Source organism: Onthophagus taurus, chromosome 11, assembly GCF_036711975.1.
Source record: "Onthophagus taurus isolate NC chromosome 11, IU_Otau_3.0, whole genome shotgun sequence".
Lineage (NCBI taxonomy): Eukaryota > Metazoa > Arthropoda > Insecta > Coleoptera > Scarabaeidae > Onthophagus > Onthophagus taurus.
In genome coordinates this window covers 19,962,430-19,987,728 of record NC_091976.1, presented here as the reverse complement: position 1 = coordinate 19,987,728, position 25,299 = coordinate 19,962,430, and the positions used below count along the sequence as shown (strand labels likewise).

General features: G+C 32.1%; 2 protein-coding genes across 3 annotated transcripts; both read left to right on the top strand.

The window, feature by feature from the left end:
- Positions 1-44: 44 nt before the first annotated feature.
- Positions 45-4,715, top strand: LOC111424068 (Leucine zipper like transcription regulator 1). Its single transcript, XM_023057481.2, has 5 exons — positions 45-262; positions 318-741; positions 2,772-2,935; positions 2,999-4,148; positions 4,206-4,715. The coding sequence occupies exons 1-5, from the start codon at positions 135-137 to the stop codon at positions 4,623-4,625; spliced, it is 2,286 nt and encodes a 761-aa protein (XP_022913249.1). The 5' UTR covers positions 45-134; the 3' UTR covers positions 4,626-4,715.
- Positions 4,716-10,939: 6,224 nt separating this feature from the next.
- On the top strand, positions 10,940-24,780 carry LOC111424152 (ATP-binding cassette sub-family G member 1-like). Of its 2 annotated transcripts, none has more exons than XM_023057587.2 (11): positions 10,940-11,333; positions 15,865-15,982; positions 18,584-18,782; positions 18,835-18,980; positions 19,660-19,898; positions 19,956-20,054; positions 20,107-20,228; positions 20,288-20,456; positions 23,836-23,936; positions 23,999-24,154; positions 24,299-24,780. In XM_023057587.2, the coding sequence occupies exons 1-11, from the start codon at positions 11,237-11,239 to the stop codon at positions 24,638-24,640; spliced, it is 1,788 nt and encodes a 595-aa protein (XP_022913355.2). In that variant the 5' UTR covers positions 10,940-11,236; the 3' UTR covers positions 24,641-24,780. The 2 variants fall into 2 exon arrangements, with proteins under 2 accessions (XP_022913355.2, XP_022913356.2); XM_023057588.2 differs by having other exon boundaries at positions 11,042-11,333; positions 18,587-18,782.
- The last annotated feature ends 519 nt before the right edge of the window (positions 24,781-25,299 follow it).

Here is a 25,299-nt window from a genome sequence, read left to right as displayed (position 1 = left end):
TCAATAACTTGCTGGGGCTAATCTTCATCTAAATACAGTTTATTATCCTATTTAAATTATAAATTTACAACTAATTTTACTCATCTAACTCCAAGCTGAATCAGGAAAGAAGAACTATAAGAATTATTCAAAATATGAGTGGAACTGCTTGTTCAAGTTCCACTTCAGCCTCTTTTGATGGATTAACCTTAGAATTTGGACCATTAGAAACGGTTCACAGGTGGAAAAGACTTCCAGATTGTGCAGAATTTGTGGGAGCAAGGTTTAAAAATAAAATAACCTTAAGTTAACTCAAGTTTTTATTAAATTAATTCTAGACGTAGCAAACACACTGCAGTAGCTCATAATGAGGCAATTTATGTTTTTGGAGGTGATAATGGAAAAAGTATGTTAAATGATATGGTAAGGTATGACATAAAAGAGAAATCATGGGGTAGGGCTATTGTTAATGGAACTCCACCAGCTCCAAGATATCATCATTCTGCTGTTGTTCATAACACATCAATGTACCTTTTTGGGGGCTACACTGGGGATATACATTCTAATTCAAATTTAACTAATAAAAACGATCTATTTGAATACAAACTTGTTACTGGGCATTGGGTTGAATGGAAATTTACAGGGAGAACACCAGTTCCTAGATCAGCACATGGAGCTGCTGTTTTTGAAAATAAATTATGGATTTTTGCTGGATATGATGGTAATGCTAGATTAAATGATATGTGGACTATTTCTTTAGTGGTATGTAAAAGTTATTTATATTTATTGATACTTAAACTATTGTAATTTACCGAATTTTTGTTGTTTTGAGTATAGATGCAGAGAAACTTCCTTTTTTGATTTGGGAAGATGTAATTTTGGATAAAAAGGTTTGTTTTGATAGGAAGAATTGTGTGTGTTTATCAGTTTTAATGGGCGTAAAATATATGTGGAATGTGTTAAACCTTTGATTATAAAGGTATTAAAACTGAAATTTCACAGTTTTTAAATTTTCGTTTCAATATTATAGTATTTAGTAGCATATATATTTTCGATTTAAAATAAATGACTTTAATATAATATTTATTCATATAAAAATACAAATATAGGTAATTACATCAATGGCAGCATTGGCTTTGAAATGCCTTTTGACTTATAACTTGTTAAATTATGTATTATTAAAGAAAAATTGTGTTATTAATTATGCATTATAACTTGTTGTTTTAAGTTTCAAGCACGACTCTAGATTTTTATTTGTTAGTTGACTTCTAACATTACTTTTTATTTATATTCATGCAAGAGAACGCTTGTTCACACGAATATATCGATCCGAAGATCGTCGTATGCCAATTTCTTCACCTCACTGCAGCATTCTGGAAGCCTTTTCCATGCGCCCAATTTGAGGCCCTCAACTCGCGGGATTTCTTTTCGAGCTGTTCATTTGTGCTGCGCGTTGTCCATGCTTTTCTGGACTTCCAACTTTTCCAATTTGCTCTTGAGTTCTGCAAACTTTCCACTCCACAAGTCTTTAGTTTTCAATTCTAGCAATTGCATTTGAAGCTATCCAGCATCAATTCCAAATGGCTTAATATTGATCTTATTTGTATTTGTGTTGAGAGGATTTACTAAGAACGCGAGAGTACTTTTGTTTGTTTTAAATTGCTCAAATATTATTGTGATATTGTGAAGGAGCTGCGATCGGAGATGCGTAATATCAGTGCAAGCTACGATACTTTGGTAGACTCGGTCCAGTTTTGCAGCAGGTGGTATCGGGGTGCGTGGCGGATTTAGAGCAATATTCCCGCAACCTTGAGATCCGAGGAGTTCCTGAGAGGGACAATGAGAACTTGGTTGCGATGGTCGAGACTATGGGTACCTTCCTTGACGTGCCGATTTCGGCTGCTAAAGCACAAAGCAAAACGTCGCCTTTTATTGTACAGAAGTAGGTCAAAAAACTGGCTATCTATTTCTTCAAGGAAATCTTTAAACTGGCGATGGTAGAGTGTTTTTGCCAAGATGCTGTTTATAAACTTAATTACCAAGTTCATGAACTTAACTATTTGGGCACAAAGCGCTTCTTAATTAATTATGCAGTGAAACCCCTCCATGTATTCCTGTCATACTTCTGGCTCCATTAGTTGCTATATTTGTACAACATTTATTGTATCTTCACCACGAGTTTGCCTTGAGAGCGGTAGTAATCCTAGCAGTTCTTTTTTTGGACCTTAGGACAACTTATACCTGCGAAAAGAGTAACTTGTGCCGTGTCTTTTATGTCACAAGACTCATCTATAGCAAGTGATAAGGTAGAAGCCAGTTGAATATCTTCCACTTGAATATTTGTTACATTTGAAGACATTTTAGCAGTTCTATCTTGTACTGTTTTAGCAGATAATGGCAAATCTTTGATTTTTTTTGTTTTCCTCCTTTTACAATTTATTTCTAATGATACTGCAAAGCTTGCCAGATTTACATTATTGGAAGATTGCTCCCAGTTACTTAGCTTGGAACCTGACCGTTGTTGTTTTTCACAGCTTTTTTTTCGTGCGTCATCGGTTGGAATTGAACTCAACATCCATATAGAAATTGGATTAAGAAAGAAACAATTCTATACTGATTGTTTTGCGCCTCATTGATGCATAACGATGCAAGAGTAAAATGAAGTTTCTCTGTTGTATACTGTATCAAAAAACAATCAAATATGACGATTCTAAAAATAAATTTATCATTGCTTATAATTCTGTGTTACCATTAAAGCGTCACTTTTTGATTTTGATCTGTATTTTTTCAAGGGTGATAATAGGGTTTGGGAAGAAATAGAACAAAAAGGTGAACGCCCTCCAACTTGTTGCAATTTTCCAGTAGCTGTAGCAAGAGATTGTATGTTTGTATTTAGTGGGCAAAGTGGCGCAAAAATTACAAATTCACTCTTTCAATTTCACTTTAAAACAAAAACGTGAGATATTCTAATAAAATTTATTTATTGCAAATGTATATAATGTTTTCCTTTTAAATTTAGTTGGACTCGAATTTCAACTGAACATATTTTGAGGGGAGCACCACCACCTCCAGCTCGTCGATATGGTCACACAATGGTAGCGTTTGATAGGCATTTATATGTTTTTGGTGGTGCTGCTGATAGTACTCTTTCAAATGATTTGCATTGTTTTGATTTGGACACACAAACTTGGTCGATAGTTCTTCCTTCGCTGGAATCAATCGTTCCATCCGGTAGATTATTTCATGCCGCTGCCGTAGTAGGAAACGCAATGTATATTTTTGGAGGAACTATCGATAACAACGTAAGAAGTTGCGAAATGTATAGATTCCAATTCTCAAGTTATCCCAAATGTACTCTACACGATGATTTTGGAAAAATACTCGAATCGAGATTATTTAGTGACGTACAATTTGTTGTTGGAACTGATGAAGTTAAGATATTAGCTCATTTACCAATGGTAGCGGCTAGATCTCAATATTTAAGAAATAAAGTAAGAAAAGCTAAAGAAAATCATGGTAAATATAATAAAGATGAAGTTTTACCCACGGTTATTGTACCCTTATTGGATGCAAATCCAGAAGCTTTCGAAATGGTTTTAGATTATATTTATATGGATTGTATAGATCCTATTAAAAAAGCTAAACCAGGCGAAGATCCTTTTAGTAACAGAATCGTTTTACTGATGATGGATGTTTATCGTTTGGCGGTTAAATTCAAAATGACCCGCTTAGAATTTCTTTGCGTTCAATATTTAAACGCTACAATCTGTTTAAAAAATGTTTTAGTAGCTCTACATAACGCTGATAGTCTAAATTTAGATTTTATTAAAGAATATTGTTTAAGATTTATCGTTAAAGACTCGAATTATAACCAAATCGTTATGAGCGATGAATTTGAAACTTTAGATAGAAAATTAATGGTAGAAATTGTGCGACGTAAACAATTACCACAAGCAAAAAATTGCAACGAGCCACATTTTGACACCACTGGGTCATCTTTAGAGCAAGATATGGCGATGTTTTTGAGATCTACAGGAAAAGAATTTTGCGATATTAATTTAGTTTTGGATAATCACGTCATTCCAGCTCATAAATGTATCTTAGCAGCACGTTGTGGATATTTTGAAGCTATGTTTAGATCGTTTATGCCAGCAGATAACACCGTTAAAGTATGTATTAATTTATGTTTTGGTTACTAATCTATCATTTTTGAATGTACGTTTTAGATTCAAATTGGAGAAATGACCCCTTCTGTGGAATCTTTTAATTCATTACTTCGTTTTATTTATTACAGCGACGTAAACATGCCACCAGAAGACTCACTTTATCTTTTCTCAGCACCGTTATTCTATAATTTCACCAATAATCGACTTCAAGCTTTCTGCAAACAAAATTTGGAGATGAACGTAAACGTTGATAATATGATACAACTTTTTGAAGCTGCCCATAAAATGCAAACGACCGATATTAAATCGTACGCGAAGAGTTTAATTGTTCTAAATATAACGAAAATCGCAAAATTAGAACAATTAAAATCGTTAAGTCGGGAATTATTGTTGGAAATTTTATTGGCTGTTGCTAATGATTTGGAACAACCCAAGATCTGCCAGGACCTCTCATCGATAAGCCTGAACAGCGAGTCTTGAATCTCGGACCATCGTGGAAATGAAGTTCTGGCAGATGCCTATAAAATACTCGTTATTTCTTCTAATAAAATTTTCGTCAATACTATTATTAGGAGCACTATGTAGAAATAGTTGGATAAATGATGTAAATAGGTGGCAATATCTGTGATGATTTTTTAAAATCTTTATCTCTTGAAATGTTGAGATTACTTCCAAGAAATATGATGATGTACTCTTAATGTTATAATATTTAATGTTGGTGTTTTAAGATATAAATATATTTAATAAAACAATTTCTAAAATTCAAATTTTTTTTGTAACCTTCGCAAAAAATAATTGCGTAATCTTCTAATTAATGTAATTTATAACATAATTATAAAAAATGTTAGATTATAACCAGTTTTAATAAATTATTGTAATTGTTGATGCAATTTTTTTTTAATTTTTACCGTCACTCTTGTAGTTTTAGACTTTAATTAAACAATCAATCATCTTGTTTATGCAAGGTTAATAAGAAACGGCTATTAATAGATAAATCATTGCTTTACGGCGTTTTTATTATTATTCATTAAATTTGGTTAAAGTCGTTAGAGCAAAGAACTCGATAAAAGTGATGATATATGCAGGAATGTTGAAATTATCTTGTTTTTAAGAGAGATACTAGAATCAATCGTGTATTAGATGTTTATAAACTCCACAACTAAACAAGTGTTTTGTTTAAATTTTCGTCTATATACATAAAGACGCATATGTTTTTTTGAGTTAACTGTTAATAAATAATTCTTTCCTAATCGTAAAACATGTTTGTTGAGTTGATAATAAGTACAGCTGTAAATTAAAATAAACTCTTTTTTTGAAATCTTATTGCAAAATTAGCTCGTTATATAATATGTTTACATTTTTTGAAAGTCTCTTAGTACTCAACAGCAAAGGTAATTTTCATATCCTTATGATTGTTTTTCTAAGTTTCCTTTAATTTCCTAAAAGACCCAAGAATGATTTAATGTGGGAATTGGATTCCAGATTGGATATTACTCCCGTTTTTGTAAATAAGTGTTTAAGTTTTACCTTTATCTTGAGTTATCTACGAGTTTTCGCCATAGCCATGGAGGAATCTTTTATCGACACTCTAATAAAGGTAATTCCACGTGGAAGGTGATTAAAAGCTGTGGATCTAGATATTGCCAATTAATTCCACAAAGTTTTTGTTCATTGTATTCTTACTTATTTGGTCCAATTTAAGTTTTCTTCCTTATGCCCTATAAAAATAATAAAAAAGCTTCACTTAACTACATTTTGCATCACATTATCACTTCATTAATGGAAATTAATTTTATTTTCACAGCATATGTAAAATTTCTTTGCTGCATTAACATCTAGATCGAAAATTTTGTGGGATTGCACCAAAAGAAGATGTGGTTTAGCCCTCAAGATCGTAACCAACATCGTCCAGGATATTTGTAACTACCATGCTCAATATTTGTTGGTATTATTCTTATCCAATATCGTTACTGCTTTCTTCAACATCTTCTCCTTCATTTATCAAGATCCTTCTGAGATCTCTAAATGCTGTTCCAGATACCTTTCCAGATTATCCCGGATAATGTACTTGCAATTCGTCTCTGACTCTCGTTTATGGCATTATAATCGTTCCTGGTATTTTTTAATACTCGTATGGACGTAATCCAAAATAATCCCTGACATACAGTCCTCAATATTGCCCTGACGCCTTGATATCCTTGAAAATCGTTATTAACTTCTTTAACATCGTTTATGGTATTCAATCCAGGCCTCATCAATATTTTCTTCATTGTCGTACATGATATCACAAACAGTAGGTATCCTGTTTTCTTTCAGTATATTCCTAATATCTCTTAACATCATCCCTAGTCCCTCGTAATTCCCAATATCGTCATAGATTTTCTTAAAATTTTTTTCAGGAGTCATGAAATATTTATTAACATAATAAAAAAATGAACTTTAATTGTTGTTGATGATATTTATTAACATTGTACATGATATTCTGCAACATTGTTGCTGGGTTTGATTAAAATCGTTTATGGCATCCCTGACATCTGTCAACACTGCCTCTCCACTCCATGGGATCATTAAACATAGTCCTTGATATTTCTCAACATCGTTTCTTATTCTCCAATACCTACATTGGCGCTTTTCCACATTGTTTATGGCATCCCTGTATATTTTGCATAATTCCACCATAAAGCATGACCGAACCCAACAAAATCCCTAACATATTTCATTGTTATTCTGACTTTTCTCAGCATCAACATTCTCAATAACGAAATCGTTGTTATTAATTTCTTTCAAAATCAACTGTGATATCTCAACATCATTCCTGAAACACTGGTATCATCCCTGAGCTTACTCAATATCGTCTATGGCATCAAAATCGTCGTTCAAATAACTCAGCACTGTCCTGGCTCCCCTCAGTATACTCAATATCGTCCTTGATATCAGAGATGTCAGGGATACATCTCTCATTGTTATTCTGACCTTCCTCAGCATCTTCTCCGTTATCATCACAATTCTTAATAACAAACCCACTGTCATTAATTACTTTCAATAGCATCCGTGATATCTCAACGTCATTCCTAAAATCCTAGTATCCCTGAGCTTTCTCAATATCGTCCATGGCATCAAAATTGTCGTTCAGATAACTCAGCACAGTCCTGGCTCCCCTCAGTATACTCAATATCGTCCTTGATATCTCTCGTTATCATGTTATCATCTTTCAATATCGTCCCTAGTCATGTCTTACTTTGCCTTTATCTCTCCACATTGTCCCTGATGTTCTCGAAACATGTCCCAGACTTTCTACAGCATTGTTTATGGCATCAAAATCGTTCCAGACATATTTCAACATAATCTCTAACATCTCTCAAATCTGAACTATGCTCTCGTAACATCTTTCTCGTTATCAATCAACGTCGTCCATGGTATCATAAAACCATGGAATAACAATGAGAGATGTCAGGGATACATCTCTCATTGTTATTCTGACCTTCCTCAGCATCTTCTCCGTTATCATCAAAATTCTTAATAACAAACCCACTGTCATTAATTACTTTCAATAGCATTCGTGATATCTCAACGTCATTCCTAAAATCCTAGTATCCCTGAGCTTTCTCAATATCCTCCATGGCATCAAAATTGTCGTTCAGATAACTCAGCACAGTCCTGGCTCCCCTCAGTATACTCAATATCGTCCTTGATATCTCTCGTTATCATGTTATCATCTTTCAATATCGTCCCTAGTCATGTCTTGCTTTGCCTTTATCTCTTCACATTGTCCTTGATGTTCTCGAAACATGTCCCAGACTTTCTACAGCATTGTTTAGGGCATCAAAATCGTTCCAGACATATTTCAACATAACCTCTAACATCTCTCAAATCTGAACTATTCTCTCGTAACATCTTTCTCGTTATCAATCAACGTCGTCCATGGTATCATAAAACGTCGTCCTTGATATCTCTCAACATTGATTCTGCTATTCTCCAATACAGTGTTGGCCGCTTCTCCACATCGTTTATGGCATCCCTGTACAATGTGCATAATTCCACCAAAAAATCCTAACAGAACACAAAAAAAACCCTGATATCAGCATTCAGCATCTTCTCCGTTATCATCAACATTCTTAATAACGAAACCATTGACATTAATTTCTTTCAATAGCATCCGTGATATCTCAATGTCATTCCTAAAATCCTAGTATCCCTGAACTTACTCAATATCGTCCCCCAGATATCTCAGCACAGTCCTGGCTTCTCTCAGTATCCTCAATATCGTCCTTGATATCTCTTGTTTTTTATGAACTTCCTAAATGTACTTTGTTTCAATCAAACTATTATTCAAGTCGTATTATAAACAAAATATTATCCTATTTATAAATCTAAAATAATTTTAAAATTTTATCTACTATGTGTTTATTACTTTAGTATACTTAAGGTAATGTCACTAGCAACCAATTAAATTTTCAACATCGTCTATGACATCAAAATCGTCCCCCAGATATCTCAGCATAGTCCTGGCTTCCCTCAATATCTTCCTTGATATATTTCGTTATTATGTTGTCATCTTTCAACATCGTCCCTAGTCATGTCTTACTTTGTCTTTATCTCTCCACATTGTCCTTAATGTTCTCGAAACATGTCCCAGACTTTCTACAGCATTGTTTATGGCATCAAAATCGTTCCAGACATATTTCAACATAATCTTTAACATCTCTCAAATCTGAACTATTCTCTCGTAACATCTTTCTCGTTATCAATCAACGTCGTCCATGGTATCATAAAACGTCGTCCTTGATATATCTCAACATTGATTCTGCTATTCTCCAACACAGTGTTGGCGCTTTTCCACATCGTTTCTGGCATCCCTGTACAATGTGCATAATTCCACCAAAAAATCCTAACAGAACACAAAAAAATCCCTGACATCCTCATTGTTATTCTGATCTTCTTCAGCATCTTCTCCGTTATCATCAACATTCTTAATAACGAAACCATACGTCATTCCTAAAATCCTAGTATCCCTGAACTTACTCAATATCGTTCCCCAGATATCTCAGCACAGTCCTGGCTTCTCTCAGTATCCCCAATATCGTCCTTGATATCTCTCGTGTCCAACATGTCCCAGACTTTCCACAGTATTGTTTGTTTGGCATCAAAATCGTTCCTAACATAATATATCAAGATCATCCTTGGTGTTCTAAATTTACTCCCAACATCATTTGTGATATCTCGTAGCATCCTCGAATATCGTCACTGGTACGATCAATATCGTTTATGGGATCAGAAATAACTCTGACATATCTCCTCTAATTGTCCAAATGTGCATCAACCTCTCTTGAAAAATGCAACGTTTTCAAATGCAATGTTTGTCATAGCATCTGAAACTTCAAAATATGTACTTACATTATTAAGGAGAAGGATTATAAAGGAGGTAGAAGAATGGAGTCTAGTGGTGGTTATAGTCATATTCATTCCATTAATAACGTTCTTCGCACAAATTAAATTAACAAGATGCTGAAATATTTCTTTGCGATATTGTTCCAAACTAATCAATTTGTTTTTTTCAGGTAGTAATGTATGAAATAGACATATAAGATGGAATTAGTGCATGGCAGAATTTCTGAACGTTTCGTAGATTTCAAATAAAGTATGAAATAAAGATTTTCTTAATATTTTAAACAAAATTCTTGAAAATTAAGGCAGGTTGAAATAAACTTTATTCTTTATCTATTTCAGTTTGACACATGTTTTTCTATAACGGTTTTTATTGTTGTTGTTGCGGTAAATAACATTTAAAGCATCCTGTTATTTTTCCAACTTAATCCAAAAGTCATGTTGTCACTTTATAATTAATTAATTTACAATTCAAATGGTTTCATAAAAACGGTGTAATGCGTCATAATGTCATAATGAAATGAACATTTCAAGGCGTTCCACTTGCAATTTCTTTGTTAAGTTATGCATTTTTTCAAAATTTTACTATCTTTGACAAATGATGCTTCTTTTACGATCTGTTTGTGTATCTGATAAATACCTATTGCGTTATTTTTGAAGTCAACACTTATATATACGAGCCAAGGAGCCAAGGTACTTGACCTTTTTTGCAATCTACATACAATCGAAGATCCTGGCTTTGTATTTTTAAACTTTTTTTTTAACTTTATTTTATATTTTCATTAATATCGAAAGTAGTTTTTTAAAAAATTATTATTAACATAAAATTTATGACACGTTTAAAATTGATGACTTATATTTAATTTAACACAATTTTTGATTTTAATAACATAAACGATATCAATGAGTATCACGTATATAGTAGAAACCACGAGAGCTGGCAGTGACAGATCGCTTAAAAATGGTATGAATCAAGATATGGACGTACGACTTAGATTATTTCACCACATACATATAAATGTAGGTTATGTTAGTAATGGAGGTTATATGTCAAACATTGTCAAAGATATTATTTAATGATTTTCCTTTCAAAGAAAACATTTTCGGCTTGTGAAAACACTAACAGATTCATGACAACGCTCACAAGACGTTTCGATTTGAGGTTATAATTATAGAGTGACATCCCTTAGAAGAACAGACGTACTTTTTCGACGTGGCCATTTGAATTGTACAGCAGACATATTAAACTAATGCTATCTCTTTCCAACACACATTACTCTCTAGCGGTTTGTGAACTACGTATGGCATTTGTAAGAGCGGAAAATGATGATTTACTGCCAGCTCTCGTGGCGTCTACTATATCATTGGAATTTTGTCATATTAACAACTATTTGACGTAAAATGAGAAGGAGGTGGGATGAGGATGGTCTCATGAAGACCTTCCTCGTCCCTCGAGACGGCAAGTTGTTAAACCGGGTTACTTTTGATAAAAGCGAACTCGAATGCTGGACATTATTAAAATCGTCACACTGGTGGGGCGGTCAAGAAATTTTAAATACTTCTGCTCTGATATATCTCGTATTGTGTATAGTGCGGGTTCAGTAAGATAATCAAAACAAATAAGCGCACTACTCCACTACAACTCCGTGATCGATTACTTTGACTTAAAACTTAAACGATAAAGAACTTAAAGTGAAGTAATAAAAATGTGTGAAATAATATCCTCAAAGTGCTTAACTACCGTACAAGAAAGGGTTAACATTGAGTTTGATGGAATCTGTTATAATGCAAAACAAAATAAAGGTAAAGAAATTTTTTTAATAAATAAATCTTAATACAAAGAAGTCTTACTGTTCAACCTTGAGGATAACTTGTAAATCTGAAAGCAAGAATTGCTTCACAAGAAAGAATTTTATGAATTAAACTTTCTGTTGCCAAAATGTGCCTCGTTAAACCTTAAGCAATGTGGCCTAAAATACCTGATATTATTTAATTGGAATTCTGATAAAATGCAATATCAAGTTATTTGAAATTTTTATCACAATTTTTATCTTTGTTTTATTCTAGATCAAGTACAAAACTCAAAGAGATAATGAGTAGACACAAGTCTTGTATACTAATAATGATGTTTAAATTATCATTTAGGAATGTTTTGGGCTTTTTTAATTTACCTTGAATGTAATTAAAATGGGAAAGTTTTCAAAACAAATTAGTAAAACGTGATAAAATCAACAAATATAATCCGGTTTTTAAAATAATACATTTTTTATGAAGAAAATGTGATAATCACTTATATCATTTTTAACAACTTATCAAATTAATTTTATTTTTATGATCTTCCTAAAGCATTTAACAATCAATGGAATCTCTTAATAATGCTTATTGGCGTAACACTGTAAATATGTTAACTGGTAATAAATGTACTTTAATTCAATCAACATATTATTCAAGTCGTATTATAAACAAAATATTATTCTATTCAAAAATAAAATTTAAACTTTTATCTACTATGTGTTTAATGTTTTAGTATAGTTAAGGTAACGTTATTAGCAACCAATTAAGTTGCTTAAACCTGATTGATAAGATGAAGGATATAGAATGTTTAAAAACTCTAAATTTTAGATGAATGTGATGCAGTGAGTAACTCAAGATGAGATTACTTAAACAAATACATATAAAAAATAATTTGTATTTGTAAATAAATATTTTTATTGTTTATGTATAGGCCGATATTGTTTTTGTAATTTTCCAGGAATAAAAACAATATTTTTAAAATAATAAAAGTATTCTTCCAACATTTCTCCAACAACAACAAGTTATGAAAGATTTTAGATAAAGAAATTGTGAATGTTTTTTTCAATATATTAGAATAAAATGAATACTTTGATCCGGAGTAGTTATAATAAAAAATGAGGTTACCGCGAGTTAAAATATTCGGGTCCTATAAAAAAGGAGTTCTTAAGGACATAAACAACTTTATTTTTTTTAAGTTTTGTTATTCTTATTGTTATAAATCTCCACAACTTTTAAACTGGTTTTTTGTCCTCCGTTTTAATTTATTTAAAATTGAGAATCATTTATCAAAATGGTAACCTTTACGAAATAGAACACTTCTCGAACTCGATCTCATTGTCAACTTAACAAAATCTCATCGTCAATCGCAACTTAACCTTCTCCGTTTTAATCCGGAGAGATTACATTTTACGAATTGTCTACATCCAAATACACCTAAAAAGAGTTGCAAGGGCAAGTTATTATTAGCAACATGAATATAAAATTCACATTTCTTGCACACGATATATGAAAACAAAGGCGTGTTGATATATAAATTGATTTATGAATAATAATAAATTAATTATTTATGAATTTTGAAAAAATTTGGTGGTCTGAATAGTGTTTTTGATAAAATTCATCAAAACACGACTCTTTTAACCTCACATAACAAAACACATTCACTTATGGACAAAAACCTGCTTGCAAAATCAACAAGCAAAAGTGCACAAACACATAAAATCACCTTTTAGCAAAATTCCGATACCTAAATTAAGATTTGACCGTATTCACACTGATTTGGTCGGTTTTCTCACTCTGTCCCTTTTCTTATCTCTATCTCTACAATTAAACGTTCCACGTGTTAGCCGGAAACCGTTCTTCTCAACGATATCACTTCTGCTACCATTGCGGATACTCTCTTTCATACTACTTCATTTCAAGCAGTCTCCAATTCATGATCAGAAACGACAATTCGAATCAAAATTCTTTTCACACTCTTTTAGGGACGGGTTAAATTTACACATCCTTCCATCACCAAGCAACTGAATGTTCAACTGACTTGATTTCTTTATACATAGTTGCTTCTCAAAAATGACTAATCACAAGATTTTATATTGTTTCTTTCTTGTTTCAAGTTATCATTAAGATAACGTTCTTTCCATAATGATCATTCTTAATCTTCCTGAAATTCGTCAATATCAACTTGTTCATCAAATAATCAAAGTTCGATGATTAATTAAAACTCGTGAACAGATTTAACATAAAAATAAAACATAAAGTTCATCAAATAAAATGTTTAATCATTACCATTTAAAAATTGTAATCTTAGGATAAAACTGTATAGAAAGTAATAATGTTTTTGCGTCTTTTCCCACAATCGCTAATTTTTCACAATTGGATAACCTTCTGACACATAATACTGACGACAAGAAATCATTTTTCGCTAGAATAAAACTTTCAAAAAGATAGTAATAATTATTATTAGAAATTAGTTTGTAAACTTGATTCTAATAGATTATTTAATACAACCATTTCTACCAATCCTTTTTGTTGAAAATATTTTGAGTAAAATTTGGTTATAATAAATTTGAGCTCTTCATATCTGTAAAAACACATGTGTTTATTTTTAACATAGAATAGACAGTTTATCGCAATTTGATTGAATCCAGTATATATTAACTTAAAAAACACGTGAGTATAAAAAATTTTGCGTTCTTATCCTATGATTAACTGCTTTAAAAAGTTTCCGTTCTCCAATTGACTACGTTTTGGCAATCTAATTTGAGTTAAGATCATACCGCATCAATAATGATAATCATTAACAACTTTTTAGGATTCATTCTATTATATTACATTACACTACGCATTTGATACAATTAACAGCAGGGTAGTGGCATAAAACATGCTCAACCTGCCAGGCCCAACAAGTTGATGTGTGTCTTTAATCAGTAGTGTTCACAGTAAAGACACCCATTAGAACTATAATGCTGCTACGACCAAGTCATGTTCTTTATCCTTTTCTCAAGAAGGATTTTAGCACCCAGTCACTAGCGAATACTTCCGCCTGGAATATAGTATAGTAGGTACCTAGGCTGTAAGCTTGCTTAATCCAAAGCGTCTGGCAGTATACTCCAGCCCCGACCCCTTTCGGCTTTTTTGATCCATCTGTGAACATGGAAATATCTGCCTGAACCAGAGAATTTTCGTTCTCGTAATAGCACAATATCAGTGCTGATAGTGTCTTCCGCAGTCCTTTGGTAGGACATGTCGGAGCAGTTTTGAGCATATTGCTTAAACCTGTAAATGGTAGTTCTAGCCATTTTCTCTATATGCAAATGCAAAAGAGATAGGCCAAGCAGAACATTCAATGCTAGAGTTGGCGTTGTGCTTATTGCACCAGAAATTGCCACTCTAGCTACTTGTTGAATTCGTGAAACTTTTCTGATAACTGAAGTCTGTCGGGCAAGGCATCATAAGTATGACCAGTCACATAGAGCCAGTACAGTCTTTCAGGGGAAAGACCCCAATTTTTTCCACAAAGATAATCTAGCTTTGTGTAAAACTCCCTGCAAATATCCATTTCATAAGAAGTTTTGTCTAGGATTACTTCTAGATGTTTGGTTTCCTTTGAGAAAGAAATTCTTCACCTTGGACTTTATTATATGCAAGTTCTGATATTTATTTCAGATAATTTAAATTATTAACTATGTTTGTTTCTGTAAAAAAATCAAATTGATTTTTAATAACACTTAATTTAATGCAAATTATATATTTTTTTTCAAAATATATTAAATTGTTTTCGAACCAACCTTTTAATTGGATTCCTCAACAAAATGTGATTAAAAATTCGTTAGAACCTGACGAAATAATTGGTCATTTTTTTTAAATTTTAATTTGGATTAATTTTAATAGAACAATTTTTCAATAATTAATTTACATCACAAAGAAAGGAAAGAGTGTTAAAACGTTATACCAAGGATTTTCCTTTTTATAAACTGGGCAATTACCCAAGGTTACCTTGAATCTACCTTTGTTGAAAAAGTACTAATACAATTAATTTATGCAGAAAAGCAACAAATATAGTAAATCGATTTAGCCTTGGCATTGTGCATTAATTCTTTTATATAATTTTAAAGGTTAACATTTTTTTATTTAGGTGAAATGAATTTTGATGTTAAAGTGCAATGAACCACAACTTTTATTTAAACTTTTTTTAAATAAAATTTTGATAAATTACCGAGAATAAAAAGAATTATTTATTATTATAGAATGTTCCGTCACGATCAATAAAATTAGTGCAGACTTATAGTATCTATCGCGCGTCCTAGCATTGAACCACGACAGTGTTCTTTGATAAGATCGTCACAGTTTCATTTTCTTATTTTTAATTCTGTGCAGTAAGCGATAAGGAATTGAATGTTTACGAGAATGATCACTTTTAAATAACCAAAACAGATGGCTATATGATTACACTAAATTAATAACTAAATAATGGTTGTTTTTAATTAAATTAATTATAGATAACAACTAAAAAATTTTTATGGCAATATATCTTTTTCAGTTCAAAAACAAATCTTGTCTAATTTGACCGGTTCTTTCAAATTTGGTGAAATGACAGCAATTATGGGACCATCCGGTGCTGGAAAATCAACTTTATTAAACATTTTAACTGGATACCAGTGAGTATTAATAACACGTCTAAATTGTTGCAATACATCATTTTATGCTGTCGGAAGTTAATATAATTGGAAAAGTGTTGTTACTTAATTGAGTACGATTAATAATTAAAAGTTTCTTTTTAATGAAACTATGAAAACCGGAAATTTGCGTGTTACCATATTAAAGTGTCATCAATTTGTTTGGTCATCTTAAGGCCACATCCTTTTTAAACTGAACAATCTTGACAAAGAATTAACAAAAAGAACTATGATGTGAAATAAAATCTTTAAATAATCTGTTAACAAAAAATATAACGGTAATTTGCATTAAAAAAATTGTTTCTTTATTATTGAGCAAATCCACTCACAATCAGAATAATATTCGAGTCTATGGTAATAATTGGAGACTATTGTTTAATTGTTGGTCTTACACATTTGAAACATTTTATTATCATCATCATCCGTGACGCTACAACCCTCTTGACGCAGATACATGATATCTAGTAGATAGTAGATATCTAGTAGATATCATGTATCTGCGTTACCATCTTCCATCCTTATACGTCCCTATGAAAATCGTATCAAGGCTTTTCCTGCCGAAGATGAGTAGAAAGTCGCTAGTTGTCCATGTCTTCTGCATGTCTCAGGGTTTTGAAAATTATTAAGATTTCCTGCTCATGTTACGGCTGAAGAGTTGTTTGTGCCACGCATTGTAGTATTTGCGACTTGTCTTCTCACTTTTGCGCTACAGTTATTCTTCGAATTCATGCTGAAATCAGAATACGTAAAATCCCAACCCATTTCAAAATTCAAAATGATACACATAGAGGTGGTTACTGACATGACTTTTCTTTTTTATTCATTTATTTGTATGCTATAGAAGTTCAAGTCAGTTGAACACCTCCGTGTTGGTACTTGCCAGGTTACTTATTATTTCTTAGCATTTAAAGGTCTTCTTCTATCTCTGCTTCCTGTTCCTCGTCATTTACTCATCTCCGATTCTTCGCAGCCATGCCAACGTCTTCACTCGCGTTAAGGCAGTGATCAAAATTCTGAGTATATCTATATATATATGTTTAATATTAAGTTTTGGTTACACACAAGATCAATCTAATCCTTCTACAATGTATTTAAAACAATGCAGGCTCGCGCAAAGACTGTTTTGATGAGTTTCATGCAACTTATTAAAAAGCAACCTCAGTCTCCTTTGCTGTGTTATGAAATTTTTAGCGTTGTTTCAACTTCACCTATCAAGTTATGTTTTTTTGTCAAGTTATCTGCTGTTACATGTACTACACAGTACTCGATTAGCATTGTACACGCAATATAACTTACACTTTGCTTCTGGAGCAACATCGCGAGTGTAGTGTATTATTTTTGTGTATATGGGACAATAAAGCTCAAAGTCTCACATCAAACCAGACTCTCCAAACATTTTATGTGGGCCAATTGTCGACTGAAAATAATATCTTATTTCCATCAAAAGAGAAGGAAAAGACTTGGATTTTGTTGGGTATCAATAGAAATATTGCAATTTTAATTTAAGAGTTGTATCTCTTCTGATAGAAAGTGGTCTGCTAGCGTCTTCAGTTAGATTTCGCAAATTCAACTTGATCATGCAGATAATTAAATTATATAGTGAACTTCACTTAAAATGTAATATACAAAAATATATTTCCATAGAAACCAGGGCGTATCTACTTACTGTGTCCCACATAAAATGCAACATGTCTGAATGTTTCTAGTTGTCGGTCTAGGTTCTAGTGACAGTGGTCCGTAGCGCTAGTTAATATAAGATATCACTATGTTCTATATTTTAATTGAACTAAAACTAGACCTAGAACTAAAAACATTCGGGTTTAGCCGAGCATCTTCAGACACTTTCTAGTTCTAGGTCTAGTGGTAGTTCTACTTGTACACTCGCATTATCACTAGAACTAACACAAGACTTAGAACTAGAATCATTCGGATTTAGCCGTCTTGAGAGACGTGCGGCTAAACCCGAATGATTCTAGTTCTAGGTCTTGTGTTAGTTCTAGTGATAGTGCTAGTGTAAAACTAGAACTAGCACTAGACTTAGAACTAGGAACATTCGAATTTAGGTCTTTAGAGACGTGCTGTTTGATTGGGTTATCAATTTAACAGCCTTGTTAAAGACTTTTATGGCAATAAGCTCAGATTTACCTCAAAAGTGTACAATTTTAAGCCAAAATTTTAAAGTTATGGTGACAGGGTAAAACTATTGAATTTATTTTTGGATTCATCATCAAAAATTAGTCTCAAATAACTGTTAATAATGAAATTTGTCTTTCCCAGTAAACCTAGTCCAGTTTGAATTGTATTTTTTGTTCGATAATAACCTTGAATAACTATTCACCTCTTATTAGAATAACAAGAATTTCCTATCATTGCGTAAAATAATGAAACATGAAAAGTCAATTATAGATCATTTCGTGTAATTGTACTAAAGTATTACTCCAATTAAAATTAATTTTTGGTTGTTAACTTATTAACATGAACTATTTTTTATAATTTTTAAGGTCTTCCAGGAAACGGTAAATCATTTAATTTTTTTTTGTATAATTATGAAATAATTTGTTATAATTTAAAATTTTCTTATAGAAGAAAAGGAGTGATTGGTGGTATTAGAAAAGTATCTTGCTACACAAATGCGATAATAACGGACAAGTTACGAAAAAATTCCTGTTACATTATGCAAGACGACCGCTTAAACCCATTGTTCACAGTTTGGGAGATAATGTCCATTGCTGCTGATCTTAAAAGAGGACGAAATTTAACCAAAAAATCCAAAGAAAATTTAGTAAGTGTTGTTCTTTTTAGAATAAAATTTGCTTCATCCTCTTTTTATTTAGATTGACGAAATCTTAACTTCTTTGGCTTTAATAACATGTAAAAATACAAGATGTGGAATGTTATCGGGTGGACAAAAGAAAAGACTTTCGATTGCTTTGGAATTAATTGACAATCCACCAGTTATGTTTTTAGATGAACCAACAACGTAAGTTAATTAATTCGTTAAATTTAACACTTAGTTACGATGAAAACTCGAAATTACTAACGAAATTGACTACCACGTGCACATTACATAATTCATTACATGTCTGGAAGTAATTTTTAGAAATAATCGCATGCACGGATGCGTTACTACATAATTCGTCGATTGATATCCGCAAAAAGCGCTCTTGACATTGATCTTAGAAGGTCATCATAGTTGTAACTTTTTTTTTATTTTTTAAAATATTATTTTAAGATTTTGTTTATTATTTTTTTAAGAAAAGTCTTTCAAAACTAGCACAAGATTATTAATATTTCCAAAGAACCAGACGCTTTGCGTAAAGATGTACACAAATGCAAAAACCTTGACATATTTCCCAAGATATCATTATTATAATGATTTTGAAATGATAAATACATATCTATGTCGGTGTATTTGTATTCCGATCTTGTAAACGTTACCCTCGGCGAGTTAAACACTTTTAAAAGCGCCAAAAAATGCGTCGCTTGCAGCCGGTTTCTTGCCGTCTCAGGTCATTTCACTTTCGACATCTTGAACGTGACCTCCGAAGGTTTACTTTAACCGAAGACTTTCAAAAGAAAAATTTATAATTACATAATTTTTTGAATTTAATTTATTTTTGAGTTTATTTTTTAATATTTTTTTGTTGTAATTATCTTAGAGGATTGGATAGTCTTTCAACGTACCAATGCATTTCAATTTTGAGAAATTTGGCCAAAGCTGGACGGACGATTATTTGTACAATTCATCAACCGAGCGCGACGATTTTCGAAATGTTCGATCAAATTTATGTTTTGGCGAAAGGGCAATGTGTTTATTCGGGGCCCCCAACCAGAACAGTGGAGTATTTGTCGAATTTAGGGCTTTATTGTCCCAAATATCACAATCCTGCCGATTATTGTAAGTTATTTTTATTTCAAAAATGGTGATTTTCTTATAAATAAATTTATTTTTAAGTGATAGAAACAGCCAATTGCGATTATGGCGATTTAACGGATTTATTGGTTAGTTTTAACAAAAAGACCAAGTTTGAAGAGGGGCTTATTTCAAAAGAATGTAAGTTTTTCTTATCCAAATATTATTACATATTTATTTCTTTTTTGTTTAGATGGCGAAGATGTTGAATTAACATTATCAAATAAAGATTCTTGCAAATATGAACCCCCATCAGAATTTTATAAATTTTCAGTTCTTTTAAAAAGAACCTTTTTACATCTTTATAGAGATTGGGTAAATATTAAAACAATATTAAATATCGTATAATTTAATTTAATCGAATTTAATTTCAGACAGTCACCCAACTAAGATTGGCTTTACACACCTTAATAGGCACATTTTTAGGGATAATTTTCCTAAATTATGGTAGTGATGGTTCAAAATCGGTTTCAAATGCTGGATTTCTTCTGATTACTAGTGCTTATTTAACATACACTGCAATGATGCCCGCTGTACTCAAATGTAAGTATCGCATCATAAATAATAGACAATAAAATGTTATAGTATATATAGCATATATGTAATAGACAATATTGACCTGAAATTGGACATCATATTGTAGCACCTCGCAAGCGACCACGGCTTTATTAAGTGGATCTTTTGACTAATTAAGTCGAGATCGATTGCAGCCGAGAGTCTGTGATTAATATTATATCAATCCTAAAAACAAGTCATGATATTGTGGCACCTCGGCGTGGAGATATGTTTTAATTGATAATTATTTAAAATTTCATAAACATTTCTCAGTATTCGATTTTTCACGATCTGCTTTGTAAATGGGTGGAAATATAACAAGCAAGAAATGCAGAATCAGTGTTTTAGAACTTAATATTATTTCATATGTATAGTTAATGCCAATAGAATGTTTAAATTAGATCGCAACATATTTTCAACTTTAATTTTCTTTGGTATTCACAATATGTGATGTACTTTTATTCCATCAGTAGTCGCCCAACATCGAAGGGTTCCAGCAACCTTGATAACAATGATCCATCGTATCCATCGGGATGGCTTGAAAGCTCGTCACTGATGGCTCCCATATTTTTCAGGAAGCAATTATGGTGGGAGTATAAAAAGTGAATTTTAAGCGACATTCTACATCTCATATTCTTGTAGCTGTTCAACAAATCATTCATAATGGAAACACAGTTATCATCTTTCTGTTGCCCAAAAAGATGACCAAGCAACTAATTCAATATTTGTGAGTTGGTATCAACACTAGTGTAATTTGTGAAACTTCATAAATATTTTCCAAGAATCCTAGAGAGTACCTATTACCTTAAAATAAAAAAAACACAATTTCAAATAACAATAAAAAGCTACATGTGTTCCTCCCATGTGTCCTGATGTGGTCTTCTCGAAGCAAAATCTTGTGAAGGGATAGCGGACTGACAAACATTCTAGGAGTTTTGATAGGGTTGATCTTTAAGCGCCATATGAAAAAAGTTTTGCGTAGAATCGATCAATGTCTGCAATCTCAGAATCGTAAATTACAAGTCAGCTGTTTAGACACCCAGGGACACTTCCAGATTTCTGTTGTAGATATCCTGACTATTGAGATTATAGGGTGTTGAGGAGATAGGAAAACTCTGAAGGAGTTCTGCTGCGGATGATGAATTATCTGAAAAAAGTGATTTGTCAGGTTGAGCAGATAAAACGAGGTATTGAAATTATTCAGCTTGTATTGTTGTTGGTAGGTTTTTATGTCACACTGACTAAAACTAGTTTTGGACATCTAAAAAGCTAGGCATCAAGAGGTTATCTTTGGGAAGGGCCATTTGGAGGTTCGAATTCAGTACAGATGAGGATTGTTGATAAATTAGTAGAACTATCTTCCAATAAAATAAGATGGTAGAAAATATTTGTCTGGAACACATATATGATGAATTTCTTCCAATAATAAGGGAGCAGAAATTCAATATGTTCCTGACACAGGAATGGATATTAAATTCAGTCTTCTTACAATGTTGTTGCTTGAAATTTATCTTTCAATAACTCAGCGTGGATCATGGCCATCTATCGAGGTTAGAGTGCAAAGAGTACCTTCCTTTGAGTCATAAGATACATCTTCTAAACCTCTGTAATCGCAATAAATATGCCCCTGATTTTGATGGAACTAACCAGCTCAACCAAACTTTGAAGGCATTTATTTCCATATAACTGAGGTTCTTCTTCTTTATATAGAGAGGTAACACCTAGAATGTTGATGCAGATTAGGTCAAGGATGTGGATTGTTTCTTCTATGTTGATACGAAGAATTAATTATTGGTTGCGGGAGGGGGGGGGGGGATTGAAATTTCGAAATAAAATAATTATTAATACTATTTCATTGCTAATCTTATAAGATAGGGGCTTCAGAATTGTGAATCGGTTCGATAGAGGAAGGTTTTGACTGAAAGGTCATTTTGTGCATTAAACTGGAGCAAAAAATGTGGGACAATTTGTTGCATCTCTCACTTGTAGAACTATACGCTTGAATTAAAAAAACATATTGAGTATTTCGTGCAAATAGTATTCGTTTCAGACGGTTGAGGTGGTGTTGCAACAAAACAAATTAATTTTAATAATGTTAATTGTGTTGAATTATCGCCTAAATATTTCTTTAAGTCAATGCATCAAAAACTGAACTCGACCGAAACTTCACAGAGAGCACCGCATACCAAACTACTAGCTGAAATTATATTAAAGTTTTCATATAGGTAAAGTAAAAAGTTTGGGTTTCAGTACAATTTTTTATATAAAAATAAAGAAGGGAATTTTTAAATAGTTTAAATTAGGTAGAATTTGAAAGATTTCAATGACCACCTCTCTAAGTTTCAATGGATTGGGTTAATTTGATGTTTTATCGAATCTTTATTACTTACACTAAGTGTACTCAAATTCGGAAAAGCCAGATGCAACACCTCCAGCAGCTTTTCTCAAATTAATTTTTGTCCATCGTTACTGTTGTTTATGTGTTATTCTGCAAAGTTGAAAATTTAACATGACTCTACCATCCCTGCCAAAAGTCAAAGGCACTCACTTTAGAGATCAGTATCTTCGCAACCGCTCGATGACAAAAATTGTGGTAAAGTTTGTTGTAATTACTGAACATTTCTACATAACATATGTATGTGAATTTGAAAATTTTTGTCTTTGTGGTTTTCTTTTTATTGCATGTTAAATGAAGAAACTACACGATTTTTTGACGGTGTCGGCAACTTTGTCAACTTTTTTCTCAAAAACTATCTGATGCAAAAATATTAATTTTGAACAAGTGGTAGTCTGATGTGTCCTTAATAAGAGGCATATTTTATTTTTTCGATATTCCATATAGTTTCACAGAAATTCGAGGTTTAGTAGGAAACGGTTATGTCGAAAACGGCTGAGTGAAATAATTGAACGGATTCCGTTATCGCTTTTTCAAAGTTATGCTTCAATAATAATAAGTATAAATTAAAAAGAAACATAAATAAGCCATGCGGGGAGAAGAGGGTTCTATCGCGGCTTTATTTTACCTACATAAAGAAATGAAGGCGCGACGTCCAGTCTGGAATACACACCAGCAACATCTTTTCCGAAGCTTCCAAAATTTTTCATATCTTATTAGATTGTTGATGTTGAAGGTTTCACAAAATCGTCTCTGAGTACTTCGAGTTCATTTTCTTCATCCTAATGATATAAATATCGGGTGGGAGACTGCTAATTATTATCGATAATATCGATAATAAATGTGGGAGCCACTCGGAACTGAGCGTTTGGGTTAATATTTGTTAAAACTTAACTTTTTAGTATTAATTTTAATTAATAAAAAAAATTAATTGAATTATATTTTAATTATATTTTTTAATTTATGTTTTAGTTCCTTTAGAACTTCCTGTAATAAAGCGAGAACAATTCAATAATTGGTATAAATTAAGAACATATTACGCTTCATTTTTAGTGAGTCACATCCCAATTCAGGTAAATAATTTCTTTTTTTTTATATATAATTAATTATATTTTTATAATTTTATATTTTTTAGGTGATATTTTGCATTGCTTACGCATGCGTGGCATATTTTCTTAGCGCCCAACCGGCTGAAGCTAATCGATTTTTTATGTTTGTCCTTATTTGTTGTTTAATATCGATATCAGCAGAAGGAATGGGAACGGTTTTAGGAACGGTTGTAAATCCCGTGGTGAGTTTATCTAAAAAATGAAGTGGCATTGAATGTTTTTTTATCATTTGGGTCAAGACTGTAATAAAATTTTTAAAGAAATTATCAATTAATAACAATAATAAGTAATGAAATTATTTATAGTAATAAATTTGTTTTTTTTAGAATGGGACGTTTATTGGTGCCGTAAGTTGCGCTGTGATGATCGTTGTTGGTGGATTTCTTTGTTTCTATCCGCATATGCCTAAAGTATTCTACATAATGTCTTATTTCTCGTATATATCTTACGGAACCGAAGCTTTCATGCAAATCATTTATGGATTTGATAGGCCCGCTTTACCATGTCCTTCCGAAGAAATTTATTGCCACTATAGGGTGCCGCAGAGATTATTAAAAGAAATGGGGATGGACAAACCTACCTTTTGGGAGAACGTACTTAGTCTTTGCATTTTTGTAGTGGTTTTTCGAGTGATGGCCTTTTTAACGCTCAAAAGGAAACTTTCGTAACAATAGTCGATATTAAGGTGTGATACTAGAATAGTTTAAATAATTATTTAATTTATGACTTAACGATTATTAATAATCTCATTATGTACCTAGTTTTTTTGTTATAAATTATTACTTAACTAAAAAAATTTTTAAATTTACTTACTTATTTAAAAAGATTCTCCATCGTTGTCGTTTTTGTGTATTTGTTTGAAGAGTATAGGTTCCACAATAGCATACTGTCACACGCACAAGAGATAATATAGCTAATCTTGTGCTGCGTCCAGCAGCTACAGTGAGCGCCTGTTTGTGGATTTCTTCATCGGATTTTTTTGAAGTTAACTTTTTCTTATTGAAGCAGTTATTGATAGTTAATACCGTATAATATAAGAGAAATTTTGAATAAGTTAACGTTGCGTGACGTTTACGTAGTAAGGGAAGTGGTAGACCTGTTCCTATGAATTATGGAGCACCATCTGTTCTTCCCCACACACACAAAAGTTATAATTACAAGACGTGCGATTGTGGTTGACCCACATTGGTCTTTGAATTATTTAAATTATATTTTAAAGCAATAACTTAAGAAATCAATCATTGACTAAAAAGACGATTCGAAACAATAATTAAATCGGGAACAAAAATGGTGAAACGAATTGTTTTGATTTAGTTTAGAAGAAAGA

Bases quoted from the DNA above. Each gene is read 5' to 3' on its own strand.
- LOC111424152 (XM_023057587.2), top strand. From the start codon at position 11,237: ATGTGTGAAATAATATCCTCAAAGTGCTTAACTACCGTACAAGAAAGG. The intron at 18,783-18,834 runs GTAAGTGTTGTT...CTTTTTATTTAG, and splicing joins AAAAATCCAAAGAAAATTTA to ATTGACGAAATCTTAACTTC. The intron at 18,981-19,659 runs GTAAGTTAATTA...TAATTATCTTAG, and splicing joins TTTTTAGATGAACCAACAAC to AGGATTGGATAGTCTTTCAA.
- LOC111424068 (XM_023057481.2), top strand. From the start codon at position 135: ATGAGTGGAACTGCTTGTTCAAGTTCCACTTCAGCCTCTTTTGATGGA. The intron at 742-2,771 runs GTATGTAAAAGT...TATTTTTTCAAG, and splicing joins TGTGGACTATTTCTTTAGTG to GGTGATAATAGGGTTTGGGA. The intron at 2,936-2,998 runs GTGAGATATTCT...TTTTAAATTTAG, and splicing joins TTTCACTTTAAAACAAAAAC to TTGGACTCGAATTTCAACTG.